At 37.5% G+C, this 27,899-nt stretch overlaps 2 protein-coding genes across 2 annotated transcripts; both read left to right on the top strand.

Moving 5' to 3' along the window:
- The first annotated feature begins 4,861 nt into the window (after positions 1 to 4,861).
- Positions 4,862 to 6,265, top strand: LOC126708232 (uncharacterized). The gene has a single exon (XM_050408034.1). It carries the CDS (start codon positions 4,862 to 4,864, stop codon positions 6,263 to 6,265), a length of 1,404 nt encoding a protein of 467 aa, XP_050263991.1.
- LOC126708231 (uncharacterized) lies at positions 6,262 to 7,044 on the top strand. The gene has a single exon (XM_050408033.1). It carries the CDS (start codon positions 6,262 to 6,264, stop codon positions 7,042 to 7,044), a length of 783 nt encoding a protein of 260 aa, XP_050263990.1.
- Positions 7,045 to 27,899: the final 20,855 nt, after the last annotated feature.

The following is a 27,899-nucleotide window of genomic DNA, read 5'->3' as shown; positions in this document are numbered from 1 at the left end:
AGAAGTAGCCGCCAAAAACCCGAAGATTGTACTCGAGAACCTCCGTAAGTACATACATATCTATGCGTTTGTGTTTGTATTTCTATATTGAAACTGTTTTTTTAGGGTTGAGTTGCGTGAGGCAGTGTTAAGTTGTTCATATTATTAGCTTTAGGTTCTTCCAAGTCAGGTATGTATGAGAGCACCTTCTGCTTGAATTAGTCCAAAATATAGGTGTTTATATATTTTTGTATGTTTGTATATTTCATTACATGCAAATCTACGAGATGGTATGACTTAGAAGCTAATTGTAATTATTAAGATACTATTTGTAATATGTGGTTAAATTAACTCATATTTATGAATTCAGTATGGCTTGATCTTTCAAATTCTTCTTGGATTCTTTCATGATCAGATGGGAGCTCCAATATCCTTAGCGGCTGTAGTGTTGATTTTTTCTTACCCTCTTAGCTTTTTTGGGCATGGTTGCCAATTGGTCAAGTTATTCCCTACCATACAGTGAAAATAAAGTCATGCTCTATTTGGAATGTTTGTATCTGATCTCATGTTAGGCCCTTTGTTTTCTTTGTCTTGCAAATATGATGTCATTGGGTAAATATCTCAGTTTCTATTTATGGTGTTGATCATGTAACTTTCTAGTCAGTATCCGGTTTACAGGTGATAAAAGCTTTACTTACTCTGTAGAAATTGTGTTATTGTTTCAAATATTTAGTTTTCTGCAGTTTCTCATTCTCTAATGTGTTGGCCTGATTGTTTTTCTTTCATGCAGAAGATCACATTCAATTGAGTCCGTATCTGTCCTATGTCAGTGGGGCATTGGCGGGGTGTGCAGCTACTGTTGGATCATATCCATTTGATCTTCTACGAACCATATTAGCTTCACAGGGTGAACCGAAGGTATAGAATTTAATTACATGCATGAAGTGATCTCATTTTGTGTTCAAACTGATTTTCTTTCAGCTTATAATATGACTGTTTTGAGGCCATTCTGTGATCTTTGAAGTCATGCAATGCATAAAACATTGTTGCATTGTATTATTTTTTAGGCGAAACTACACTATTGGTCCCTGAAGTTTACCCTGTGTGCGTAATTGGTCCCTCAAGTTTGAAGCGAGCACAATTAGTCCCTTAAGTTTTAAAACTAAGTTGTATTGATCCTTTTACTAACTGCTGTTAATGGTGTTACTTACGTGGCTAACGGAACAATGACTTGACATTTTTTTAAATGATGTGGCATGTTTTTAATTAAAAATTAAAAAAATAGTTTCCACATGAAATTGAAAAATCATATTGACTGGATTAAAAACAAATCTGATATTTTAAATTCCTATCAATGATCAATCCACTATCATCAAGCATAGCCACTGCATTGTAGGCGAAGGATTTGCTCCGACGGCATCATTTTGGCTAGCCGGAATATCAGATTGAAGAAAGGATCTGAGATTGAAGAGAAGGATCTGAGAGCACCCCAACTCATCTTCTCTCACATTCCACACTATTCAAAGAAACTCACACACGCATTCAGTTCCCTCTCAAACCTCTTTCAATTTCCAAAAGTCCCTTTTGTCTCTCTCGCTTTCTTCAATGGCCGGAAAAGGCAAATCTCTTGCCGCAGGCACCGCCAAGAAGAGCACATCTCGGAGCAGCAAGGCTGGTCTCCAGTTCCCCATCGGCGGTATCGCCCGTTTCCTCAAAACCGACAAGTACGCCGAACGCGTCGGCGGTGGCGCCCCTGTCTACCTCGCCGCCGTCCTCAAGTATCTCGTTGCCGAGGTCAGTTTACAGTTTTTGACAGTTACAAATTCTGTTACTTTCGTTTCTTTTAAAAGTAAAAGTTTACTTCTTTGTTATCAATTTTAAAAAGAAGTTTTGTGCGGTGAATTTTTCATTTTTTTAGGTTTTGGAATTGGCTGGGAATGCAGCGAGAGACAACAAGAAGACACGCATAGTGCCACGTCATATCCAGTTGGCGGTGAGGAACGACGAGGAACTGAGTAAGCTTCTTGGGTCTGTGACCATCACAAACGATGGCGTTTTGCCCAACATTCACAACATGCTATTGCCTAAGAAAACCAGCGCCGGTTCCAAGAGCAGCCCAATCGATGACTAGACTGGAGGAGCTTTCTCAAAGATCTATTTTTAATCCAGATTTGTTTTTAATCCGGTCAATATGATTTTTCAATTTCATCTAACAGGAAAACTTTTTTTTTTTTTTAATTTTTAATTAAAAACATGCCACATCATTTAAAAAAATGCCAAGTCATTGTTCCGTTAGTCACGTAAGTAACACCGTTAACAGTAGTTAGTAAAAGGACCAATACAGCTCAATTTTAAAACTTAAGAGACTAATTGTACTCGCTTCAAACTTGAGGGACCAATTGCGCACATAAGGTAAACTTCAAGGACCAATAGTGTAGTTTCGCCTATTTTTTACACACTCTTGCACGTGCAAAGTGTTGTGTTACTAGCAAACTTCTATATCAATCTTGGGCATTTTTCATGGATTTTTTTAATATATATATACACTCACACACATTCCAAAAAAAAAAAGAGGAAAAAAGAGGGAAGAAGAGATTTGAGCTAGTGAATATATTTATTTTATTCTCTCTTTGATTTTCATTTTTCATTTTTTTTTTCTTTTTTCATGGTTATGAATATGAGCATTTATGTTCTAAATGGGCTTTTTGGATCCACGCATGTTCAATTTTAACTATGATTCTGTTTGAAGTCTAGACTGTTGTTCATTGGCCTTGCTGTTTTGTTAACCATGAATATTATAATTATTCTTTCAGTCTTATTTAGTCAATTTTCTTGTTCAGCCTTAAACATCCATTCTGCGTTAATTGTGGATTTATTATTATTTTTCCTCTGTTTGATTGCTAAATAAGAGGTAAATATTTTGAACGTGATTTTAATGTCTGTTAATTAGTTGGTTATTGAAATATTTTTTTTTGATAAGTAGTTGGTTATTGAAATATTGAGAGTGACTTTTAATTGCCGAAGCCTAATGAATTGAAATCTGGGTTTGTCTACATATCTGTCTTTTAATTGGCACTTTTGGGTGTTTCCAATGGAGAATTTGTTATTTAGTATTTACCATGTAGTTATTCTTCATGGCATTTCTTGGCTTCGCTTGGCATGTAGTATACTTAAGATTATTGTGAATTCTCTGTCCTTGCTTTGGAAGTATTTGCGTTGACTAAATGTTAATCAGTACAAGCGGTTTTTCAAGCTGGAACTTTGGGCTATGCTTTGACCCTATAATAATCTAAGATGGCTTTATATAGATTGCAAGATTGACTAGAAAGTAAATATGGCAGGTTTCAGAATATTTTGTTTACCCATTCTTTTTTTTTTTTTTTTTAATACAGTCCTCTCTCAACTATGAGACCTAGGTTTGAGTCCTGGTAATGGAATCTCTTAATATTTTCTTATTAGAAAAAATGCAGTCCTAGATTAATTAATAAGTGTCGAATTATATACTTTGTATCACATGATTACCTAAGGTATAGGCAATCTTTTTGCTGAATGGCCTAAGCTATTAGGGGCCACCATTGAGCTTAAGTGTGACATTCTTTTCGGTGACTACAATTATTCTAGGAAATTGTTCTTGATTCCTAAACTATCTATATTGATGGTATGTCTGCTACTGGTTGTCTATTGGAATTTATGTGATTCAATTTTTCCTAATTAACACACTACAGATTTTTCCTTTTCAGAAAAAAAAAATGTAAATTAAGAAAAAAGGGTAGAGATAATTTCATAGTTAGATGAAATAGTCAAAATGACATACACATTCCATAATTTCGATTTGACTAGTTTCAAGTTTCAACACTTTTTTCCTCAAAAAAGATTTCAACACTTTCAATGGTTTCACACACACATACAGCAAGCCAAGAACCTCTCAACCCATTCGCTTGCACTGCCAAAAGATGTATGAGTTGAATTATATGCTTAGGATGAGTTGAATTCATTTGTTTTCTATTCAATGTTTAGATGCTTTTGTTGACTAGACATGGATTATGGGGAATTATAAATATTTTCAATGATTAAGGGAATGATGATCTCTTTTCTTAAAAGTAAAAATTTGTTTGTAGTTTATTAAGATACTGGAAAGGTTTTTTTTTTTTTTTTTTTTTTTTTTTTTTTTTTTTAAAAAAACTCATGGAAGATGTGTTATTTTGTGTGTGTATATATATTATTCTGTTGCTCCACGTTCCATGCTATTTCAAGCACAAACAGCACTTTCAAGCACAAACAGCACTAACATGAAAGCTCTTATTAGACAAGCAGTCATTACTATTATCTTTTCCTTTTTAACTTCCCAATTTCTTGAATTTACATAAATGACACCAATTATTTTAACTTGATCGTTTCAGTTGTTCCTAGCAGTGATTGATTAACTACTTTATTAATTTATCAATTTTTTTAGAATATAATAATTGATTAAAATCAATCTAGGTCTAAATTTACTAGAATTTTTTTTCTTTTAATAGTATGTTCCTTTCAATTGATTAACACAATGCCCATCACACGTTAAATTTGATGTTAAATAAACACACAGTGCACCGGAAGCTAATTCCAAAAACAATAAGAGAAGCTAGAAGCCTAGTGCCTAGTGCGGTAGTGCCTAGTGCTTAGAGCCTAGAGAGGGAGGGGGGAGGGTTTGAGCATATGAAAGGACGAGCAGAGCGTCTCTAGCAAGGGTTCTCTGGAAACTTCTGTTAGGCCGTGGCATTGTCGTCCCTTCATTGGAAGGAGTCTTTAGTCCCTTGCTCTAACAAGTTTAGTGCAAGGCTAGTGGGTTTTTTTTTTCAGGGAACTTGGGAAACACTGGGACTCGAATACCTTCCTCTCTAAAATGGAAGCTCTAACCAAACACTGGAAATCCTTATCCCTTTCAGAAAGGGAAGGTTCCGGCTTATGCTTGAAGAAAGAACAAGCTAGCTCAGTACACGCTATAGCAGCTAAATTCCTCACCAAACGTCCTCTCAATTTGGACGCCATAGCTAACACCTTCACCCCCCTCTGGAGAACAAAATCTGGGTTCAAGATAAAACACATCGAAGACCATGTTGTTCTCTTCTCTTTTGACAACAAGGCCGATGTGGATCGAATAATAGCAGCGGAACCTTCGAGCTTTGACAAACATGCTATGGTTATAACCCGATACGACAAAGATGCCACAGTGCTATCATCCGATCAATCCTTGGTCGCTTTTTGGGTGCAAGTATATGACATTCCCATCCGGTTCAGGAATAAAGTAGTTGCAGAACAAATTTGTGAAGCTATCGGTACCATCCTCCACCCGGAAGATGCGCCAGACTGTGATGGAGGTAGTTTCATCAGAGTAAGAGTCCGGGTCGATATCGCTCAACCTCTATGCCGGGGAAGACTTATTACCTTAGAGGATGGTAAAGCACAATGGGTGTCGTTTAAATACGAAAGACTGGCCAATCTCTGTTATTGGTGCGACTGCCTTTTGCACGTCGACAGAGACTGCGAGGTTTGGATGGACATCGAAGGTACTCTTAAAACAGAGGACCAACAATTCGGTCCATGGCTTCGTGCCCCTCCCTTTCTTGTCTCCAGGAAAAAGGTGGTTTCGGTTCCTGGCTTCTTTACGAAGAAGTCCAACGACAAAGCCAATCAGCACCAGTCCTCCCCCCTTCCTCAACCTCCATTGACGTCCACCCCAAAACCATCCTCCCATGTCGCTAAACCAACCGAGTCTCTCAAGGTGTGCTCCGATACTCTGGACACAATATCACCAGAGGGAACGGAAAGTACATCGGAGGATCACCCACAAAATCCTCCAATCCAGCCGGGTTTTGAGGACCTAATCCGAGACATTGACAGGGACCTCAGTCGATTTGACAGTGAGGCGATAGAATTTCAAAATTCAAATGCCGATCAACCCGCCCCTACTCTGGACTCCACTTATCTTCCAGATCAACACTTCGGCCCATTAAATAAAAGGTTAGTCACTCGGCCCAATAAGCCCATCCCTTTTAATGACTTAACTAACATGGATCCTGGCCTAATTCAGAAACAAGCCCAAGCAGGTGGAAAGTGGATCTGTGTATTAAGACCAACTCAGTTTGGTGATAGTCATCCTCTGGACACTTCCTTAGGCAAACGAAATTCCTCTGATTCACACATCTTCCCTCTCCCTTCCAAACGCAGAGCTCTAGATGGCGCAAAGCAAAATGAAACTCCTCTCCCAACGGCGGCGGCTGAACCTCAGTCCCGCCGAGCTCAATGAATTGGGTTTGCTGGAACGTGCGTGGGCTTGGGAACCGACGCACAGTCCGAGAGCTCGAGGTAGTCACTCGCGCACAAGACCCCGCTGCCATGTTCCTTGCCGAGACGTGGTCAGCTGAAGCTAGGCTAAGAAAGTTGTGTTCCGACCTGAAATTTGATCATTGTTGGATCAGTCCAAGTGCGGGTAAGTCTGGTTGTTTGGCTCTGTTTTGGAAGAACTCTGCTTGCATTGATGTGGTTTCATCCTCCCCAAACCACATCGATGCCATTGTGGGTGACGCAGACAACGGCCAATGGAGATTTTCTGGTGTATACGGCTTTGCCGACGCGGAAAGAAAGCACGAGACGTGGTCCTTGCTCCGCGATCTTCACCGGCGTTCTTCCCTCCCTTGGTTGTGCGCAGGGGATTTTAATGAGATCCTATGGTCTCATGAAAAACTTGGCCTCAGTCCTAGGCAGGAGTCTCTCATGTCGGCGTTCAGGGATGTCCTTGATGAATGCGGATTCATGGATCTTGGTTTTGTTGGAGACAAATTTACATGGAAAGGCAAAAGAGCTGGGGGTTTGGTTCTTGAGCGGCTGGACAGAGCAATTGCAACAAATGGTTGGTTCGCCCTTTACCCAGGCACAAAGGTTAGACACCTTAATACTCACTCTTCAGATCATAAAGCCATTGTAATTAAATTTGATGGAATTGTCCCTTGCCCAAATCGTCCGTTTAAATTCGAGCAAATGTGGCTCAAAGACAATGGATGTAGCAAAACGGTAGTGTCTGCTTAGGGCTCAAATTCAGGGACCGCTACCATGCCGTTGGTTGCTGGGAAAATAAAAAAGTGTGGGGAAAAGCTTGCTGTTTGGAGTAAAAACTCCTTCGGCTGCATCAAGAAGCAAATTGAAAAAAAAGGGAAATTGCTGTACAAAGCTGAGGTGGCAGTGGCGAAGGGGGAGGCGGATTATGCTGTGGTTAAGAATTTGAAATCCGAATTGAATGGGCTTTTGGATAAAGAGAGCCTAATGTGGGAGCAACGAGCGCGTGCCCTGTTTCTGAAGTGTGGTGACCGAAATACGGGATATTTTCATAGTAAGGCTTGCCACAGGTTTCATCGAAACAAAATTTTCGGACTTAGGAATTCAGTCAATGCATGGTGCACAGAGGATAGGCAAATCAAAGAAATAGCAGTGGGCTACTTCCGTTCCTTATTTACAACATCTCACCCTACAGAACTTTCAAAAATCTTTGAGGTTGTCAAGCCCTCTGTTACTCTAGAGATGAATGAGCAACTCCTCAAGCCGTACACTAAGGAGGAAGTTGCTGCAGCTCTTAACCAGATGGAACCCATTACGGCCCCAGGTCCCGACGGTATGCCGCCTCTCTTCTATCACTCTTTCTGGAATCTTTTTGATAATGATGTGTCTTCTGCTGTTCTTGACTGCCTAAATAATTGTAAAATTCCGACTGAGATAAATCATACCAACATTACTCTAATTCCTAAAGTTAAATCTCTTGAATTTATTACTGAATTTAGGCCAATTAGTTTATGTAATGTTGTTTACAAACTTGTATCAAAAGTCCTGGCAAATAGATTAAAGGCAGTGCTTCCAGCAGTGATTTCGGAAAACCAGAGTGCTTTTCAATCAGGGAGACTTATTACGGACAATATCCTCATGGCATTCGAAACCTTACATTACATGAAGAACCACCAAAAGGGAAAATCGGGCTTTATGGCTCTCAAGTTGGATATGAGCAAGGCCTACGACCGCGTGGAATGGGTTTTTCTTGAGGGAATGATGAAGCAAATGGGCTTTGTTATAAGGTGGATTGCCCTTATTATGGAATGTATCACTACGGTCAGCTATTCCATTCTAGTCAATGGCGATCCTTCGGACATTTTTCTCCCTTCTCGTGGTCTTAGGCAAGGAGACCCACTGTCTCCTTACCTGTGTCTTATATGCTCAGAAGGGCTTCATGGATTATTAAATAAAGAGGCGGAGGAGGGTCATATCCGAGGGGTTTCCATTTGCAAGAAGGGCCCGAGATTAACACATCTATTTTTTGCGGACGATAGCATGGTTTTCTGCAAAGCCTCTATCACTGAATGCCAGAACGTCCAAAACGTACTGAATGTCGATGAGAAAGCCTCAGGGCAGAAGCTCAACCGGAACAAAACTGGGCTTTTTTTCAGCAAGTCCACCCCTCCAATTATTCTCAACCAAATCAAGGAATTCTTAGGAGTTCAAGAGGTCAAAAACCATGAGAAATATCTCGGCCTCCCATCCTTAGTTGGAAAACACAAAAAAGCAAGCTTGAGGTTCATTAAAGAGAAGATTTTAGCTAAGCTCCAAGGTTGGAAGGAGCAGTTGCTATCCCAAGCGGGGCGAGAAATTCTCCTTAAGGCAGTCATCCAGGCAATTCCAACCTTTGCGATGAGTTGCTTCAAAATCCCAACTACCCTTTGCGAGGAGATTGAGTCCTTGATTAGGAAATTCCGGTGGGGGCAGCGGGGGAATCAAAGGAAAATTCACTGGACCAAATGGAGTGCTCTTTGTAAGCCAAAAGACCTTGGAGGCATGGGTTTCAAAGAGCTTCAAAAATTCAACGAAGCTATGCTTGCTAAACAGGTCTGGCGGCTGCTGGACAACAATGACTCTCTCTTCCACCGGTTTTTCAAAAAAAAGTTCTTCCCAAACGGTTCCATTCTCGAGGCCAAAGAAGGTAACGGTTCCTTTGCCTGGAAAAGTATCTTGAAGGGCAGGGATGTGATTAAAAAAGGCCTTCAATGGAGAGTGGGCAATGGTGACTCTATTCATATTTTCCATGATGTCTGGCTTCCAACCCCTCGGCCTCAAAAGGTAATCTCCTCCTACAGCCCTCTTGGTTATGATGCTAAAGTTTCAGTTTTGATTGACCATGATAAATGCTGCTGGCGTGAATATGTGATTGACTCCTCCTTCTTGCCTCATGAAGCCTCTCTGATCAAAGCCATCCCTTTAAGCCTAGATAGCTGTGAGGATGTGCTATTTTGGCCTAGGAACTCTAATGGGCTTTACTCCGTCAAATCCGGGTATAAATTGCTACTGGAGTGTGAAATGAATGACGAGCCGTCTTCCTCTGACTTGTCGCTGTCTAAAAAAGTTTGGAAAGGTATTTGGAAACTTAAAATTCCAAATAGAGTTAAATCTCTCTTATGGAGAGCTGGTATGGAGGCCCTACCCACCAGAGTGAACCTAAGGAAAAGGAAAATTCTGACTGATGACTCCTGCCCACACTGCTTCCGCGAAAAAGAAACATCTTTCCATGCTCTTTGGTCCTGCTCCTGTCTGTATCCGATGTGGCAGGTCCATTTTAGATGGTTAACAAAGCTTGCCGTGAATTGCTCTTCTTTGCTGGATGTCATTCAGCTAAGCCAGGATCATAATAACCTATCGGATTTATTTGCCATGACAGTAGCACTAATTTGGGCGCGAAGGAATCAGATCCGTGTGGGTGATAAGGTTCTTCCAATTGAGAAAATCAGCTCAACGGCCCTTGAAAACCTTCAGGAATTCCAACTTGCTTCCTCCACTCCCCACCGTGCTCCTCCCACATTCAAACCAGCTAAATGGTCTCCTCCTCCTCCGGGTTGGATGAAGGTTAACTTTGACGATGCCACTTTCTCATCCAAAGGCCTTGCTGGTTTGGGAGCCATTATCCGGAACGACCAAGGTCTAGTTATGGCTGCCTATACACATTCTATTCCCCTGCCTACTTCTGTAGAGACAGTGGAAGTGTTGGCAGCGCGCAGTGCAATCTGCCTGGCAAAGGATCTGAACTTTTCCAAGGTAATCTTTGAAGGTGACTCGAAGATCATCATCAAAGCCATTAATAAGGGAGAACTTATGTCCTCAAGCTTTGGTCACATTTTGAATGACATTAATCTTCTATCCAAATCCTTTCAACAGGTGTCTTTCTGCCACACTCGCAGACAAGGGAATAGAGTTGCGCATGGTTTGGCTCGTATGGCTTGTAATTTTTCTGATTATTAAGTCTGGATGGAGGATGTTCCTCCGGACTTATCTGCTGTATATTGTTCTGATTTCCCTTGAATGAATTGCTCCCCCCTATTCTTGGGGTGGTTTCTCTCAAAAAAAAAAAAAAGAAAGGACGAGCAGAGAATGTCTAAGCACATCTTTGTAGAGATATAGGTGGAGTTTGGATACAAGTTGCGTTTCGTGCATTTATAGTTTCCTGCGTTTTTTTTTTTTTTTTTTTTTTTTTTTTCACGTGTTTTCCCCAACAAGCGGCTACTGTTCATGTACTATACATGAACAGTAGCCGCAACTTCTGACCAGTCTTCCGTGAACAATGCACGAATGCACTGTTTACGGACCCACAAATTTTATTTTTTATCAATATTTTCATTAAAAATGGGTCCCACGACACTATTCACATATTTAAAAATTATTTTGCTACAGTGTTTTCAGTTTTCAGTTTTAGCAAAATAAGTTCTATCCAAACAGACCCATAATCTCGGATTGAAAAAGTAAAAAGTAGTGGGCCTACTGCCACACCCATTCCATTGTTCATTAGGTTTTACTTTATAAGGATGGAGTTTATGAATTCTACCGTTAGATCTTAATCACATCAATTACATACAGAGACATATGTGTACATACATACATATAAATCACAACTTTACTAATCAATTTAAAACACACACAAAGCCATCAAAATCTCAAAGTGAAAACTATATTCAATTACTAAACTATTTTTGCTAATGTATCATATATGACCAAAAAAAAAATATATTAATGAATTGGAAAATGGAAAATTTACGTTCGGGTAAAGGTGGATATGGATCTCCAAAATGAAATGTGGCGTGAAACTCTATCAATTCCAGAGATTGAATTGGAGAGAGAGAGTACCAATTCTCTATAGCACTAGTAGTGACCGTGCATAATGACTCACTCAGTAAAAATAGGGTAAAAAGAGGGAAATAAGATGAGAGAATAGGGGAATGATCATATAAATAGACAAAAATATTGTTAAATCCCAAGTGATTCGTTTTAGCAACAAAACACAATGAAAACCCAGATGACCTAAAGCCAATGAGTCCTAGCTCCAACAAAAAGCCATTTGTTTCTTTTATGTTAATTCCAGGTTCTAAAACAAAATTACTTACATTTCACTATTTCCTCATTTCAATCATTTATCATTTCATTCCTTTATAAACTCCTAAATGAAGTATAAGGTATAGTATACTTTAATTTTTCCCATTTGATGTCTTTGCAACTATTCTTGGTATTTTAAGTTGTACAAGCATTTCGAGTCTAGTTATGTCAAACTGTAAATAAAAACTCTAGTGGATTTCCTTGTTTGCACATTCCTTTTGGAGTTTCCATTTTGCAAGTTGAAGTGCACATGGATTACTCGCATATGTTGGCTAAGTTGTGTATGCCTTCCCTTCCTTATTCTATTTGCATCGGTTGAATGTGCTACTTGTCTTCACTCCCTTGTGGGCTTTTAGCACAATTTTGAATTGGAAACATGGAAAGGTAAGTCTCTTTAGGGATGAAAGTTTATTGTTTATTATTTGATAGGGTCAATGGTTTTAATTTATTTCTTGAATTCATATACATGGCATGGAAATTTGTGACATGGTTGGGTTGTGCCATTATCCCATACCTAGATTTAGGGATGTTGAATCGAGTTTGGGTTGGGTATACTTCACCCAAAACATTAATCAAGAATACTTGGATCCTAATACCCTCTAAGCATTTGTACTTAATTACTATTTGAATTTTTACCCATGGATACCCAGACTAAAACCAAGCCTGATCTTTTTTTTCATAAAGGTTTTTTCTTATAAAATTAAAATTAAAAAAGTTAACAATGTGATTTTCTAGGTATTGCATTCATATTGGGCCTGAGAGGATGGGAAATTAACTTGGGTTTGAGTTTTGTGAGTGTAAGAGATAAGTTTGGAAATTAGGGTTAGTGTGCAAAAGGAGTGGGATAGACTTAGTTTTGGGTTGGGCTTAGAGCAAACTTGGGTTGGACATAACAAAATCCTCACCAAATTGGGTTGGGTCAACTGACCCACATATATATATATATATATATATATCTCACTTAAAACAGGTTCACTTACTTCAGTTTCTAGACAAAACTATCCAATCTGTGGAGATATCTGATTGTATGTGGGTGTGATTTTGTGGTCGTTTGTGATGTAATATATAGGCAAAAATATATGCACAAAAAGTATAAAGTGCATGTTGCTATATATGTAAAAAACTCTATTTTTTACTTCTTGTCCGATGAGCACCGAAGAGCATGGTTTTATAGACCTTCTCAACGCATACCAATTTGGGCGTCTGCCTTGCCCTTTGACAATTGTGATCAGTGTTTGTCCTCAAATAGGTCATGATAGTTGTAAGACTCTTGACATTTATACATAGTAGACGCCAGAAAATGAGCAATTGATTTTATTACAAAATTTAATGGCTCAAATATTCAATATAAAATAAAAGACTATAAAAAATTTCCTTTGTAAAATCAAAATTAATCAGATTGATGATTAATTGTATATATACTTCTAAATAAAGAATGAATTATATGATAGAGCATTTATCCTCTCCATGCAATTAGTGTTTTTTGAAAGCAAACAAGCATTAAGATTTCCACTTCGGAAGCATCCTCCTAGCTTCGCAAATTTGTGGAAGATTTCACTTCCTTGTACAAGTTATACGCTTCTTCCATATCTTTGAACCTTATAAGTACATTATCATCATAAGATTGACCCATCTTCTCGAATGCTTCATATGCCTTTAGAGGATCATATCCAGCGGTTGCCATTAATATTTATCCAATATGATTTGCTTCTCTTTTGTTCCTATGATTGAAACAAAATGAACATTATTATAATTTGACATGAAAAACATGAAACTAAACCTTTATAATTAAAAAAAGAAAAACAAAACTACTATATGTTTGAGATTTTTTTAAGCATTGTTTTGTTTAAAGATTGAGATTATAGGCTTATAGCAATAAAATATATATTTGAAATTGACTGTTTATCGCATTCTAGCCTGAACTTTAATGTATAAGTTTGGTTTGCCATATATTAAAGAGTTGAAACAACTCTATTTGCACTTCTCATCTTGAGGTCCATTTGACTAGCCTACATATAGGTGACATGATCTAGAATCAGTTTTCTATGATAACTTTCTTTAGTTGTTTATCCTTAGCCAGTTAAAGAGCCCAAAAGTTTCAGCAATATATAGAAGATTTGAATTTTAAGCCCAAAAGATGGCTTCGGCCTTTCAGCAAAAAAAAGATGGCTTAGGCCTATGCTGCTTCAACTTCAGGTTGCATTTTGGAATTTGTGTAGCCGAACCCTACCTGATTCTGTCAGTCCAATCACCAAGCACAGCAGTGATACCGGCCTTATTGACTCCAATGCTGCATCACAGTTTGACTTCCAAAATTTCTTAGGCGGCTTGGCCCAATCTCATACGAGTCATTGCTATGATTACATTCGAATCAAAATTCCTTAGGTAGATTACATAAAAAAATGGATACATCTATATCTATATAATGTTTAAAAGTTAAAGTGTAGCACTTATTGTTGCTACACTTCTATTGAGCCACATCAGCATAGCATTTTAGTTCACTTAGTCTATTTCAGTCCACTAGGTTTATTTGGTCCACCTCAGTTTATTCGGTCCACTTCGGCCCAATTAGGTCCACCTTGGTCTATTTCGGTCCACTTTAGTCTACTTTTGTCAATTTGATCCACTTTAGTCCATTTCAGCCCAATCCCTACGCATTTCACAGGTTAGAGACTAATTACATATATTGCCATCAAGATTTTACCACAATTTTGAAAATTTATTATATTCATCGCATCACATGATTTCTTGGGTCTCGTCTTATTATTCTTAGGGCCATTGTCATCTCCTCTATCTTAGGAGGATGTATCTCTTGGATCAATTTCATAAGATCTTCCTCTCGTAGTATGTGGGACTCACAAATTTATAGTTTCCAAATTCATGGAACCTCTCTATAAGATAATTTTTCCTATCATCACTTGCGTGGTCATGACTCAAGAAAAGAGTTGGCTAGGTCCCCAAAGTCCCTAATTGTCCTTTTGTTTCTTTGTTATAATATTTCATTCAACTTTTAAAGCTCTTATGATAGAGAAACGTCTGATGATCACCACTAAATTTCTTTATTAGTTTGAATGTTTGACAAATTACAATGAATAGTGATTTGAAGTTTAGATTAACTAGTCGCTAACTCGTGCGATGCACGGAAAATTTATTTATATAATAAAATCTAAGAAATTTAGAAATAGAAAATTGGGTCAATAAAATGCATATTATAGACATTTTGCTAGTTAGCATTTAAAAAAATAGATCTGTCATAATTAAATAAAATACAATGGGAAGAAATATTTAACTTCTATGCTTTTCTATAGTTTAGAAGTGTTGTCTAACATAGAATGTTATTGGGTTGTAAGAGAGATTTTTATAAAATGTTAATACCATATATATATATGCTTATATTGTTAAATTAATAAAGCAAAATTTCCAAAAGTTATATGTATACACACACTCAAAACTAATATAAACTACAAAGATATAAACAAATCTTACTTAGTCGTAGTAAAAACAATATAAACCATTCAAAACATGGAACATTATCAAAATTATAACACCTAATTCCATTATCTTTTACGTTGAATCCAAACAAATAATTAATCAACCAAAAATTATAGCTTTAATTAAGAAAACAAAAAATCACACGAACCCAAATAAAAATTCTCAATAAAGCAAAAACATATAAGGTAAAGAATTAAGATCAACTTACTGAGATGCAAATACCAAAAACCCTAAGACTTAAAACTTCCAAATTTTATAGAATCCCCTAATTCTACTTCAAAACCAAACAAAACCCTTCAAAATAAAAAAATTCATATATAATATACCAAATAAAAATTTACCACTCCTTGGGCTAGAAGACATAAATTGCATATTTGATTTTTCTCCAAAAAATAGAGATATTTCATCTGCCATATACAATATAAAATAATTATTAGAAATTTCAACCCAAAAACTAAACCCACAAAAACACTGTCAAAATATAGAGATTAACCCAAATACTCAAAAGAAAATCAATTCTAAACATAACAAAAGAATAAGATAGAATAAAAATCTCAGGCACATATGAAAGCAAATAAAAAAGAAAGAACCTACTTTTTATTTATTTATTTATGTGAGTCTCTCTTCTTCTTCTTTTTTTAATCTTAAAGTGAATTTAAGTTTAGGGTTTTGAGATGTTAATTGCTAGGGTTTTAAGGAGAGAAGAGAGAGTCCTACCAGGAGTCTCTCTCTCTTTTTCTTAATCCTAAAGTTTTTTTTTTTAATGTGAGTCTTTCTTTTTCTTTTCTTTTCTTTTCTTTTTTGAAACCTAAAGTGAGTCTTTTTTTTTTTTTTTTTTTTTTTAATTCTAACGTGCTATGTGAGTTTTTTTTTAAAAAAAAAAAAAAAAATTCTAACGTGAGGTATCTTAAAAAAATTATAATTAATTTTTAATCTTCAATTTTATATTATATATAAAAATAATAATGATATGATAAGCTTTGGAGAGGTCAACAAAATATATCTAATAGAGTTTTATTTAAACTAAACTATTATAACACTAAAAAGATAATTACACGTTGAAGAGAAATAATAAATATATAAGATATAAAACCTAGAATAAAAAGAATCTAAAAGAAAAAGAAAAAGAAAATAGTGGTGACGTGGAAAATTGTGGGAGCAATAAATATATAAGATATAAAACCTAGAATAAAAAGAATCTAAAAGAAAAAGAAAATAGTGGTGACGTGGAAAATTGTGGGAGTTTCAGAGGTTTCAGTTTTATATATATGGATAAAAAAATTGAACAATGAATTATAGAGTCCCACCCCCCCCCCCCCCCCCCCCCCCAAAAAAAAAAAAAAAAAAACAGCTCCAAATTTCAACTTTAGCCTTAAAGATGTTTACAATGTTTGACAATTTGTGCTAAGAGAGCTTTAAGTATCTTAAAACACACACACACACAAAAATGATAGAGGTTAATGATTATATTTAAGTAGTCAATTTGGTGACCATTATAGATTTTACATATTTCTTCACTCTTATGTATAACACAAGTATTCTTTCAAAAATGGTGGTGGTCAAGCAGCGACTCGGTATTGCGAAAAGGGAATGGGAGGTATGGGGTCCAAGAGAGAAACGAGATCTAGAATTATTTTTTTGGGTTATTATTGGACAAGAGTCTTATGACTATTGGCATTTTGTAGGTTTTTTTTTTTGGAAAACTTGGGTTTGAAACTTTGAATCCCTCTTCTCCACTTCTTAATAAGTTTTTTTTTAAAAAGTTATTATTCTTATTAAGATAATGAGTATAGTTAAAATGAGACTATTAAGATGAGTAATTAGTAAGTAAAAATATACAAAAAGATATGATTTGAAATGAGAAAAACCCCCTTAAATATAAGGGTAGTTCCTATTGATGAAAAGATGAGAGAGATTCACTCAAGTTGGTTTGCGCAATTCAAATTCGAATAATTTCAGTTGAATATGTAGCTTAGTCTTCAATTTAAGTCGACTTGTTTCAACCAAAAAAAATTCGACTTGTTCACACACCAAATAAAATTAAATTTATAATATGCTCCTTTATTAACTATAATTAAAATTTGGTGAAGAGAATATTCTAAAAAATTGGAAAATCCATTTTCTAAACAAAAATCCATGGGTAATGTTATTTTCTTGAAGCCTCAAGGAGTATGGAATTTTTTTTTTAAAGAAGAAGATTATGGTGAAGATAGAAATGGCAAATGGGTGAGATGATATATATGGTAAACATAGCTATAGCCTATAGGACTGGCTGGGGTAGCTGTGTTCTGGCACACACTTCCTGTTGTGAGTACTGTCTTAGTGTCTTGCATTTTATAATTTATACGCAAAGCATTTAGTGTGATAATTTAAACTCCTAAATGAAATATAAGGTATAGTATACTTTAATTTTTCCCATTTGATGTCTTTGCAACTGTTCTTGGTATTTTAAGTTGTACAAGCATTTCGAGTCTAGCTATGTCAAACTGTAAATAAAAACTCTAGTGGATTTCCTTGTTTGCATTGTCCTTTTGGAGTTTCCATTTTGCAAGTTGAAGTGCACATGGATCACTCGCATATGTTGGCTAAATTGTGTATGCCATCCCTCCTTTATTCTTATTGCATCGATTGAATGTGCTACTTGTCTTCATTCCCTTGTGGGCAACATGGAAACGTTAAGTCTCTTTAGGGATGAAAGTTCTATTGTTTATTATTTGATAGGGTCAATGGTTTTAATTTATTTCTTGAATTCATATACATGGCATGGAAATTTGTGACATGGTTGGGTTGTGCCATTATCCCATACCTGGGATTTAGGGATGTTGAACCAAGTTTGGGTTGGGTATACTTCACCCAAAACATTAATAAAAAAATACTTGGATCCCAATACCCATTAAGCATTTGTACTTAATTACTATTTGAATTTTTACCCATGGATACCCAGACCAGAACCAAGCTCGATCTTTTTTTTCTTAAAGGTTTTTTCTTATAAAATTAAAATTAAAAAAGTTAACAACGTGATTTTTCAGGTATTGCATTCATATTGGGCCTGAGAGGGTTGGAAATTAACTTGGGTTTGAGGGTTGTGAGTGTAAAAGATAAGTTTGGAAATCAGGGTTAGCGTGCAAAAGGAGTGGGATGGACTTAGTTTTGGGTTGGGCTTAGAGCAAACTTGGGTTGGACATAACAAAATCCTCACCAAATTGGGTTAGGTCAACCGACCCACATATATATATATATATATATATATATATATATATATATATATATATCTCACTTAAAACAGATTCACTTACTTCAGCTTCTAGAAAAAACTATCCAATCTGTACGTGGGTGTGATTTTGTGGTCGTTTGTGATGTAGTGTATAGGCAAAAATATATGCCCAAAAAGCATAAAGTGCATGTTGCTATATATGTAAAAAACTTTATTTTTTACTTCTTGTCCGGTTGTCTGATGAGCACCAAAGGGCATGGTTTTATAGACCTTCTCAATGCATACCACTTTTGAGGGACAAAATTGGCCTTTGCCCCTTTCTATAAAAAAATCCAATATTTTGCCCAATTTTCTAAATTAATTAGGGAAATGCCTCTCTTTTGAAACTCGATTTTCTCAAAATCAAGTTTAAAAAAAAAAAAAAAAAAATCTGAAGCCCTATAGTGGTGTTTTGGAACTTGAGCACCATGAACTCGAGTTATAGGCCCAAAAAAAAAAAAAAAAAAAAAAAAAAACTTGCATGGAACTCGAGTTCATGGAGCTCGAGTTCCAAAACGCCACTATAGGGCTCTAGAGTTTTTTTTTTTTTTTTTTAATTCGATTTTGAGAAAATCGAGTTCAAAAGAGCGGCATTTCTCTAATTAGTTTGAGAAAGGGGGCAAAATGCTAGATTGTTTGATAGAAAGGGGCAAAGGCCAATTTTGTCCCACTTTTGAGTCTGCCTTGCCCTTTGACAATTATGATAAGTGTTTCTCCTCAAATAGATCATGATAGTTGTAAGACCCTTGACATATATACATAGAAGGCGCCAGAAAATGAGTAATTGATTCTATTACAAAATTTAATGGCTCAAATATTCAATATAAAATAAAAGACTATAAAAAATTTCCTTTGTAAAATCAAAATTAATCAGATTGATGATTGTACTTATACTTCTAAATAGGAATGAATTACACAATAGAGCATTTATCCTTTGCATGCAATTAGTGTTTTTTGAAAGCAAACAAGCATTAAGATTTCCACTTCGGAAGCATCCTCCTAACTTTGCAAATTTGTGGAAGATTTCACGTCCTTGTACAAGTTATACGCTTCTTCCATATCTTTGAACCTTATAACTACGTTATCATCATAAGATTGACCCATCTTATCGAATGCTTCATATGCCATTAGAGGATCATATCCAGCGGTTGCCATTAATATTAATCCAATATGATTTGCTTCTCTTTCGTTCCTATGATTGAAACAAAATGTAACATTATTATAATTTGACAGAAAAAAACACAAAACTAAACCTTTATATAACCGTAAATGTGTAGGAAATAATCAAGGTAGCAGAATTTGGATTTTCAAAACAATTATGGACACCACAAAAAGAAATTTCAACCACTTTTGGCTTTGTTTGACCAATACTAAAAAGAAAGACAAAAAGAATATATATATATACACACACACTCAGATTCACAAATCCAAATATAAACTCAAAAAAATTCAATCCTTTAAGGGAGTAGCCCCACTCAAAAATTCTATTAGTAGCATTGGGTTTGGATATGCCGATATGGATTTATAAAACAATTATTGCTAAGGAAAAAACAAATAAACTACTGCAAACTACTAGAATAACTTAAACATACTCTCAAAAAGGAACTACTAGAATAACTTAAACATACTCTTGAAAATAGATTGACTTAAACGCATAGTATCAAACATCGACAAGAAGAAAATTATACAATTTTTGCGAAGCAGCCCAACTGCACTCCACCAAAGGCATTAAAGCCGGAAACGGCTCCATAGTTAATAAATGGCCGAAACATAAGAGATTCTAGCAAAACCTTACATAAATTCTTGCAATGTGTTGACCCACAATATGCCCAATCTAATAGATTTCCATAAATCCTAGAATTAATTGAATTTTCTCCTGTTTCGCCTAAATCCAGCACAAACTTCCCAATCTTTTCCATCCAAATGTTTGGTACTAGGTTTTCATATTGAGAGTTTATGATCCTCCTTAAAAGGAATGCTCTTTTCTTCAAAGCGGTTAACATGATCTTCATCTCCGTTATCTCCTTCCCACTCGTGACGCGCCCTACAGTCTCTAAAATCTGAATTCTCACATGAATGCACATTTACCTTGTGTTAGAAATACAGAATGATTATATTGTATTTCATAAATCAAAGAATATACATTACTGCCTTTATGTAGGAGGCATATGTGTGCAGTACAAGTAGAGTGTAGTACAAGTACAAGTGTGCTATACAAGTAACCTAATTGGGCCTAAAGCCCATAACATAATATACGTTAACAGCCCCCCTCAAACTCAAGGTGGATGTGAGACCAACTTGAGGTTGTCAACCAAATCACGAGTGCGTCCCTTAGGAAGTGACTTGGTGAAGATATCTGCAAGTTGATCTTTGGAGGAGACGAAGAAAAGCTTAAGAGCACCATGGACAAGATGATAACGGATAAAATGACAATCAATCTTGATGTGTTTAGTCCGTTCATGAAAGACATCATTATGAGCAATATGAATGGCACTCTGGTTGTCATAATAAAGGGGAGTAGCAGAGGAGGTGGACACACCCAAATCCTTAAGGAGCCATCGTAGCCAAAGAAGCTCAGATGTGGTATCAGCAAGAGCACGATATTCTGCTTCAGTACTGGAGCGGGCCACAAAAGTTTGTTTCTTGCTTCGCCAAGAAATCAAAGAAGAACCAAGGAGAAAACAGTAACCTGTAGTAGACCTGCGATCAGTAGGATCTCCTGCCCAATTAGCATCAGAGAATGCACGGAGTACAAGAGGAGACTGAGCTGAGTAGAAAAGGCCATGAAAGAGGGTGCCCTTCAAGTATCGAAGAATGCGCAGAACAGCAGCATAGTGAGTTGATCGTGGAGCAGACAGATACTAGCTCACCTGATGAACAGCATAGGAGATGTCTGGACGAGTAACTGTGAGATAAACTAGGCTGCCAACCAATCGTCTGTAAAGAGAGGGATTAGACAATGGTTTCCCCCCTGAGGGAGTCAGATGCGCATTAAGCTCAACTGGAGTGTCAACGGTCTTGCTATCAGTGAGTCCAGCTCGAGACAAGAGTTCAGAAGCATACTTAGCTTGAGTAAGATAAAGTCCATCAGTAGAATGAGTGATTTCAAGACCCAAGAAGTAGCTAAGATGTCCAAGATCTTTCATCTTAAATTGCTGACTGAGAAAATCCTTGAGTTCTTGAATGCCACTAAGGTCATCACCAGTTATGATCATATCATCCACATACAGGAGAAGTAAAATAGTACATTTGTCAGTGCGACGAAGAAATAAGGCAGAATCATAATGACTGGCCATGTAACCCAAATGAGAGATGGTAGAGCTGAATTTGGCAAACCAAGGTCGTGGAGCTTGTTTAAGGCCATAAAGTGCACGTCGAATGTAACAAACCTTGTTTTAGTCAACAGAGAGACCAGGAGGAGGTTGCATATAAACTTCTTCATGTAAATCCCCATTAAGGAATGCATTTTTGACATCCATCTGAAAAAGGTCCCATTTACGGGCAGCAGCAACAGCTAAGAGGGCACGGACAGATGAGATACGAGCAACCGGAGCAAAGGTCTCTTCATAATCAATCCCATACTCTTGTGTAAAACCTTTTGCAACAAGATGAGTTTTGTAGCGCTTAATGGACCCATCAGAGCGAGTCTTAATCTTGTAGATCCACTTACAACCAAGCACAGATTTCCCGGGAGGGAGTGTCACCAAATCCCAAGTATGGTTTTTAGATAATGCATCAAGTTCCTCTTTCATTGCAATCTGCCATAAAGGGTCAGTGGAAGCCTCACGATAGGTGTGAGGCTCATGTAATGTAGCAAGAGCAGTGTAACAATGATAGTCAAGTAAATGTGTAGGAATAGATCTTACTCGAGTTGAGTGACGAGGTGGAATGTCTTGTGCAAGATCTTCAGGCGGAGCAGGAGCAGGGGACCCAAGCTCAGGGTTGGGGTTGGGTAGCTCGTCTTCAACCTGTTCATCTTCCACCTGTTCATTAAAGGGTAAACTAGGAAAGGGATCAGTGATATCTGGTGGTTGGACAGAGAAATCTACAAGAGAATCAGGAGCAACTACAGGAGGATCAGGAGCAGCTATAGAAGGAATATGTGCCTCATCTGGAAAAAGATCTAAAGCAGAGGAGGAAGATAGGGAGGCACGAAAGTGAGAAAGCTCGACAAAGAGGTGATGTTCCCAAAAGACAACATTGCGGGAAACACGAAGACGATGAGAGACAGGGTCATAACACCGATACCCCTTTTGAGTTTCGCCATAGCCAAGAAAACAACAAAGCCTTGACCGAGGCTCAAGTTTGTTATGCTCATGTGGCTGAAGAAGAACGAAACAAGTAGAACCAAAGGAGCGAAGGTGGCGATAGTCTGGAGATGACCCAAAAAGGCGCTCATATGGAGTTTGATTTTGGATAACCGGACTCGGAATGCGATTAATAGTATGAACAGCATGAAGAGTAGCTTCGCCCCAAAAAGGAGCAGGAACTTTGGCAGAGAGAAGAAGAGCACGAACAGTGTCAAGAATATGACGAAGTTTCCGTTCGGCTCTACCATTTTGCTGAGAGGTACCTGGACAAGTTAGTTGATGAACAGTGCCATAGGAATGCAAAACAGCTTGGAAAGCATATTGAGTATATTCAAGAGCATTATCAGATCGAAAAATTTTGATGCGTTTGGAAAACTGAGTTTCAACCATTTTTGCAAAATTAGAATATACTTGCAATAATTCAGAACGATGTTTCATATTAAAAATCCAGCTATAGCGAGAGTAATCATCAACAAAGACAACAAAATATCGAGACCCACCAATATTAGAGACAGAAGAAGGGCCCCAAACATCAGAATGAATAAGGTCAAAGATATCAGTGGATATTGATTCACTAGTATTGAAAGGCAAAACTGGTTGTTTTCCTAATTGGCACGAAATACAATCAAAATTTTTTGTAGACACTGAACCTAACAAACCTCTAGAAGCTAATTGTTGTACCCGAGAGGAAGATGCATGACCAAGTCGAGTATGCCAAAGTGCAAGGGAAGGAATTGAAGAAGCTGTAGCAGCTGCAGCAACAGAAACAGGAGCAACAAGTGGAAGACGAAGGGTGTCCACGGGAAACATACGCCCAACTCTGGGACCAGTCCCAAGCTCCTATCCCGTCCTCGGATCCTGCACAATACACCCAGAATAATAAAAAATAATGCGATAACCCAACTCAGCTAATTGTCCAACAGAAAATAAATTATAAGAAAGGTCAGGAACATTAAAGACTCTAGGAACCGAGAGATTGGAGGTCGCAACGGAACCTATATTATGACCAGACATTGTGGAACCATTTGCTGTGCGAATATTAAGAGGGTGCGGTGCAGGTTTAAGGTCAGAAAATAAGGACGAGTGAGGTGTCATGTGATTGCAACAAGCAGAATCCATAAGCCAAGAGGTAGGAGACATACCAGATAAAGCTGAGAGATAAGAGGAATAAGATGCATTACCAACCGTACGAATGACATTGGCGATGATATTTATAAGGTCATCTCTGGAAATGGTGAAAGTAGATCCAGAAGACTGAGACTTTGCAGAGACGGGAGCCATAGGTTGGACACTCTCAGTGTTAGCAACGATAGCAGCAGAAATGGCAACAGCTGATTTGTTGTGTTGATAGCAAGTCTCAATATTATGGCCAAAACGTTTGCAAAAATTGCAAAAACGTTTGTTGGATTGTCGACGACGATTGTTACAAGAGGAAGAAGACTTGTCCTTATTCTTGATTTTGAAGCAAAATATGCAAAAATAGACTGCACAAATGAAATCTATGCGAAAAACTGGGTAAGGAGAACCTGGACAGAAAAAGTCAACCCTGGAAAAGTCAACGGTCAAAGTCAACGGTCAACGGCTGGTCAACGGTCAACGGTTGGTCAACGGTCAACGGCCAGCAGATGACGTCACAAGATGACGTGTCGATGACGTCAGCAGATCAGTGGATGCTGACGCAGCTAGGGCTGACGTGGCAGAGGTGATGACGTCAGTAGACCAGGCTCCGACATGTGAGAGCGCGTGGCAGAGAGTGGACGGCGCGTGGAGGCGCGTGAACGGCATGTGCAAGGAATTTGCGGCGCGTGGTGGCGCATGTGGCGCGTGATCAGCGTTGCAGCAGCTTTGAGAGGCACGTGGGGGCGCGTGCGGTCTCCGATGGCAGCGAGGCTTCCACGAATGTGTAGATCGGCGCAGGACGATCTCAGTGGTACCTTCAAAAATGAAATCGGAGCAATATTCGCAGCGGTGATGCAAAGAGCAGTGGTCTGTGCAGTGTGAAACTCCTTAACAACGGCGGCTGCAGGTCCGGAACCCAAGGACGACGGCTGGATGATGTCGGAGGTTCAACGGCGAGAGGCTGTGGCGGCAGTTGTGATGGCGGAAGCGTTAGTAAAAGAAAGGAAGTCACACTAATGAAGACAAGACTGCTAAGAAAAGGTCAGAGCAGTGGTTCTGATACCATGTTAGAAATACCAAATGATTATATTGTATTTCATGAATCAAAGAATATACATTACTGCCTTTATATAGGAGGCATATGTGTGCAGTACAAGTAGAGTGTAGTACAAGTACAAGTGTGCTATACAAGCAACCTAATTGGGCCTAAAGCCCATAACATAATACATCTACGGGGGAAACCCTAAAAAGGCTATATTAGTAATATATTAGAATGTAGTACAAATCATGTGTTACAATGAATTATAACATGTGTATATATAGTAGACTAAACCCTAGACTAATAGACTTTTAGTACAAGTAGGAGACTTGGCTTGCACACAAAGTAGAATTAAGCTTGGGCCTATGCTAATGGGCTAATATATCTCTAACACCCCCTCTCAAACTCGAGATGGAAGTTTGATGAAATCTTGAGATTTGATAAGGTTGAGAAGATCCCTTGAATGAAGTTTGGCTCTGTGACGGTAGTTTGAGGGAGGCAATGATCTTGCAGTGTTGATGCGACTTCTAACGGTGGCTTGACTATACCGGAGAGTTTTGACGGTAGCAGTAGAAAGCCAAAGAAGATGAACGCAGCGAAAAAAAAAAAAAAAAACACCGAGGAAGACAAAGATTGCTCTTAAATATACCGTAAGGACAGAAAACTATGGCCTCAAGAAGGTGGCTCTGATACCATGATAAATATTAGCATTGATACACCATGTTGAATATGCTAGTATGGATGCGGAAACGAAAGCATAAAGTATAGAACATAGTAACACATGAGAGTTACGTGGTTCAGCCTAACGGCTTACATCTACGGAGGAAACCCTAAAAAGGCTATATTAATAATATATTAGAATGTAGTACAAATCCTGTGTTATAATGAATTATAACATGTGTATATATAGTAGACTAAACCCTAGACTAATAGACTTTTAGTACAAGTAGGAGACTTGGCTTGCACACAAAGTAGAATTAAGCTTGGGCCTATGCTAATGGGCTAATATATCTCTAACACCTTGCAATCCTTTTCAAGTCTTAACCCAACATTTAATGCTCTAATGACATTTGCAGCTACGGATTGTGCCCGAATACTCCCAGGGTCTGATAAAGGGAGTACTTCATTTTTGCCGTAACGCATTAATATGTTCCAACACTCGTCTGCCCTCCTTTCCTCCGCTTTTTCATTGGAAACAAGTTGGATTCGTCCTGTGTATGGTATTCTCTGTATTCTCACATAAGAGAGAGTAACACAAGCACTAAAAGCACCAAGCAGCAATCTACCTTTGTTTCTTTTACAAAAATCTCATACATCTTTGTGCCCACAAATTAAGTGAAGGAGTTGTAGCTGCATTGTTTAGGAATTTCTGAGAAAAATTTGCATTGTAAAATCTCCTTGTACATGTATGAATCATATGTTGCACTCCAATTACTCCAACGAACCCCACAAAAGGAACAATCTTCGAACTGAAAATTGTACTTGTTGCAGTCGTGTTATGCTAACTGGCTTGAACTGGCTTCCCATCAATTTTATCAAAGAAAACCCCATTAGCCTTCTCCTTAAGCTAAGAACAATATTGAACAAATTTGTTTTCTCTGCGACTTTGAGACGCAAAGGGACTGTGAGAGACAGGTAGGGTTGTGACCATATATGTATATATAGGACTGCATACCGAACCTTCTCTGCTGGGTGGTATGACCTTCTTTCTTGCATTTTGCTTTGAGATTGAGGAGGCCCGAAGGGGGACAGTAATAATAATTTAAAAAAAAAATTGTATACATAGTTTTTTTTTAATTTTTTTTACATAGATACATAGTAGGCTCTAGAAGATGAGCCTAGTTGATTATATTTCAGCATTTAATGGCTCATAGAAACACTAGTACATCACACTAAAATTAAGAATTCAACAAAATGATAGACCCGAAGAAAAATTGAATAATATAATGAAAAGTAATATCTCTCTACTTGTACTTATAATTCCAAAATGAGTTATACCATGAAGAATTCATGCATCTCTCCATGTAATTAGTTTTTTTTTTTTTTTTTTTTTTTTAAATTAAAAAGAAAAACAAAAAGAAAACCAACCAAGCATTAAATTTCCATTAATCAAGATTCAAGCATGCTCCTATAAATCACGCTTCTCAAATTCATGTAATCTTTTACTTTCTTGAATACAGCAAACACTTCTCCCATTTCTTCGGCCTCTTTTAGTAGATTCTTATTGAAAGTTTGGCCCGACTTCTCTAATATGCCAATTATTGTTTCAGGGTCATATCCAGCAGATGCCATTAACATTAATCCAATATAATTTGCCTCCCTTTCATTCCTATAATTGAAACAAAGTGTAGCATTATTATAATTTGACATGAAAAACATGTAACTAAACTTTTAAGTAAAAGTTAGCGCAAAGAAAAAAAACCAAGGTAGAAGAATTGGGATTTTCAAACGATATTATGGACACGACACAAAAAGAAATTTCAACCACTTTTGACTTTGTTTGATCAATACTAAAAGTCTAAAAGAGAATAGACAATAACAGAATTAAAATTTAAAAAAAAAAAAAAAAGCTTTCAAAGTACATTCAAATGCTTTCTTTAGATTCACAAATCTATATATAATCTCAAGTATTTCAATCTGTTGTGCAAATAGCACCCTAGGACTCAAATCAATAACAGTAAATAAGCGGAAATTAAATAACAAGCACACACAATAGAACACAAGAATTTACGTGGTTCGGCAAACTGCCTACCTCCACGGAGACGACGGAGAAATTTCACTATAAAATTAGGGAGATACAATAGTGCACAATAACACTCTCAAGAAATCCAAATCCCAATACACCCTAACTCTCTCTCACCCACAAGACAAGAAAACTCTATTCTTCTTCTTCTACGGCTGCTAGGTTTTTAGGAATTTCTCTCACACGGCTGCACTTGCTAGGTTATTAGGAATAATCACTATTGCCGTAACTAATAACATATATATAGAAATATATGTTAAGTCGGCCACATTAGTCTCCTAATATAACACGGTCAACTTGTGTTGACATGGGCTTGGCAATACAAGCCATACGGCCCACATCAACAAATCTCCACCTTGGCTTGAATTGATCAAGCTACACTAGCAAACTCCTCCATCGCCTCCACCTTAGCCCTTTAGGGCTCACAAGCTACAAACACCAATCAAGTCCAAGCAGTGCTTGAACTTGTCTGTGGGAACTGGCTTTGTTAACATATCAGAGGCATTCTCACTAGTGAGAATCTTCGACAAA

The sequence above is a fragment of the Quercus robur genome, chromosome 12 (genome assembly GCF_932294415.1).
Source record: "Quercus robur chromosome 12, dhQueRobu3.1, whole genome shotgun sequence".
NCBI classification, from domain to species: domain Eukaryota; kingdom Viridiplantae; phylum Streptophyta; class Magnoliopsida; order Fagales; family Fagaceae; genus Quercus; species Quercus robur.
Note: the sequence above shows the minus strand (reverse complement) of the source record. Positions and strands in the feature narration are given on the sequence as shown.

Excerpts from the sequence above, each read along its gene's own strand:
- LOC126708231 (XM_050408033.1), top strand. The coding sequence starts at position 6,262 with ATGAATTGGGTTTGCTGGAACGTGCGTGGGCTTGGGAACCGACGCACA.
- LOC126708232 (XM_050408034.1), top strand. The coding sequence starts at position 4,862 with ATGGAAGCTCTAACCAAACACTGGAAATCCTTATCCCTTTCAGAAAGG.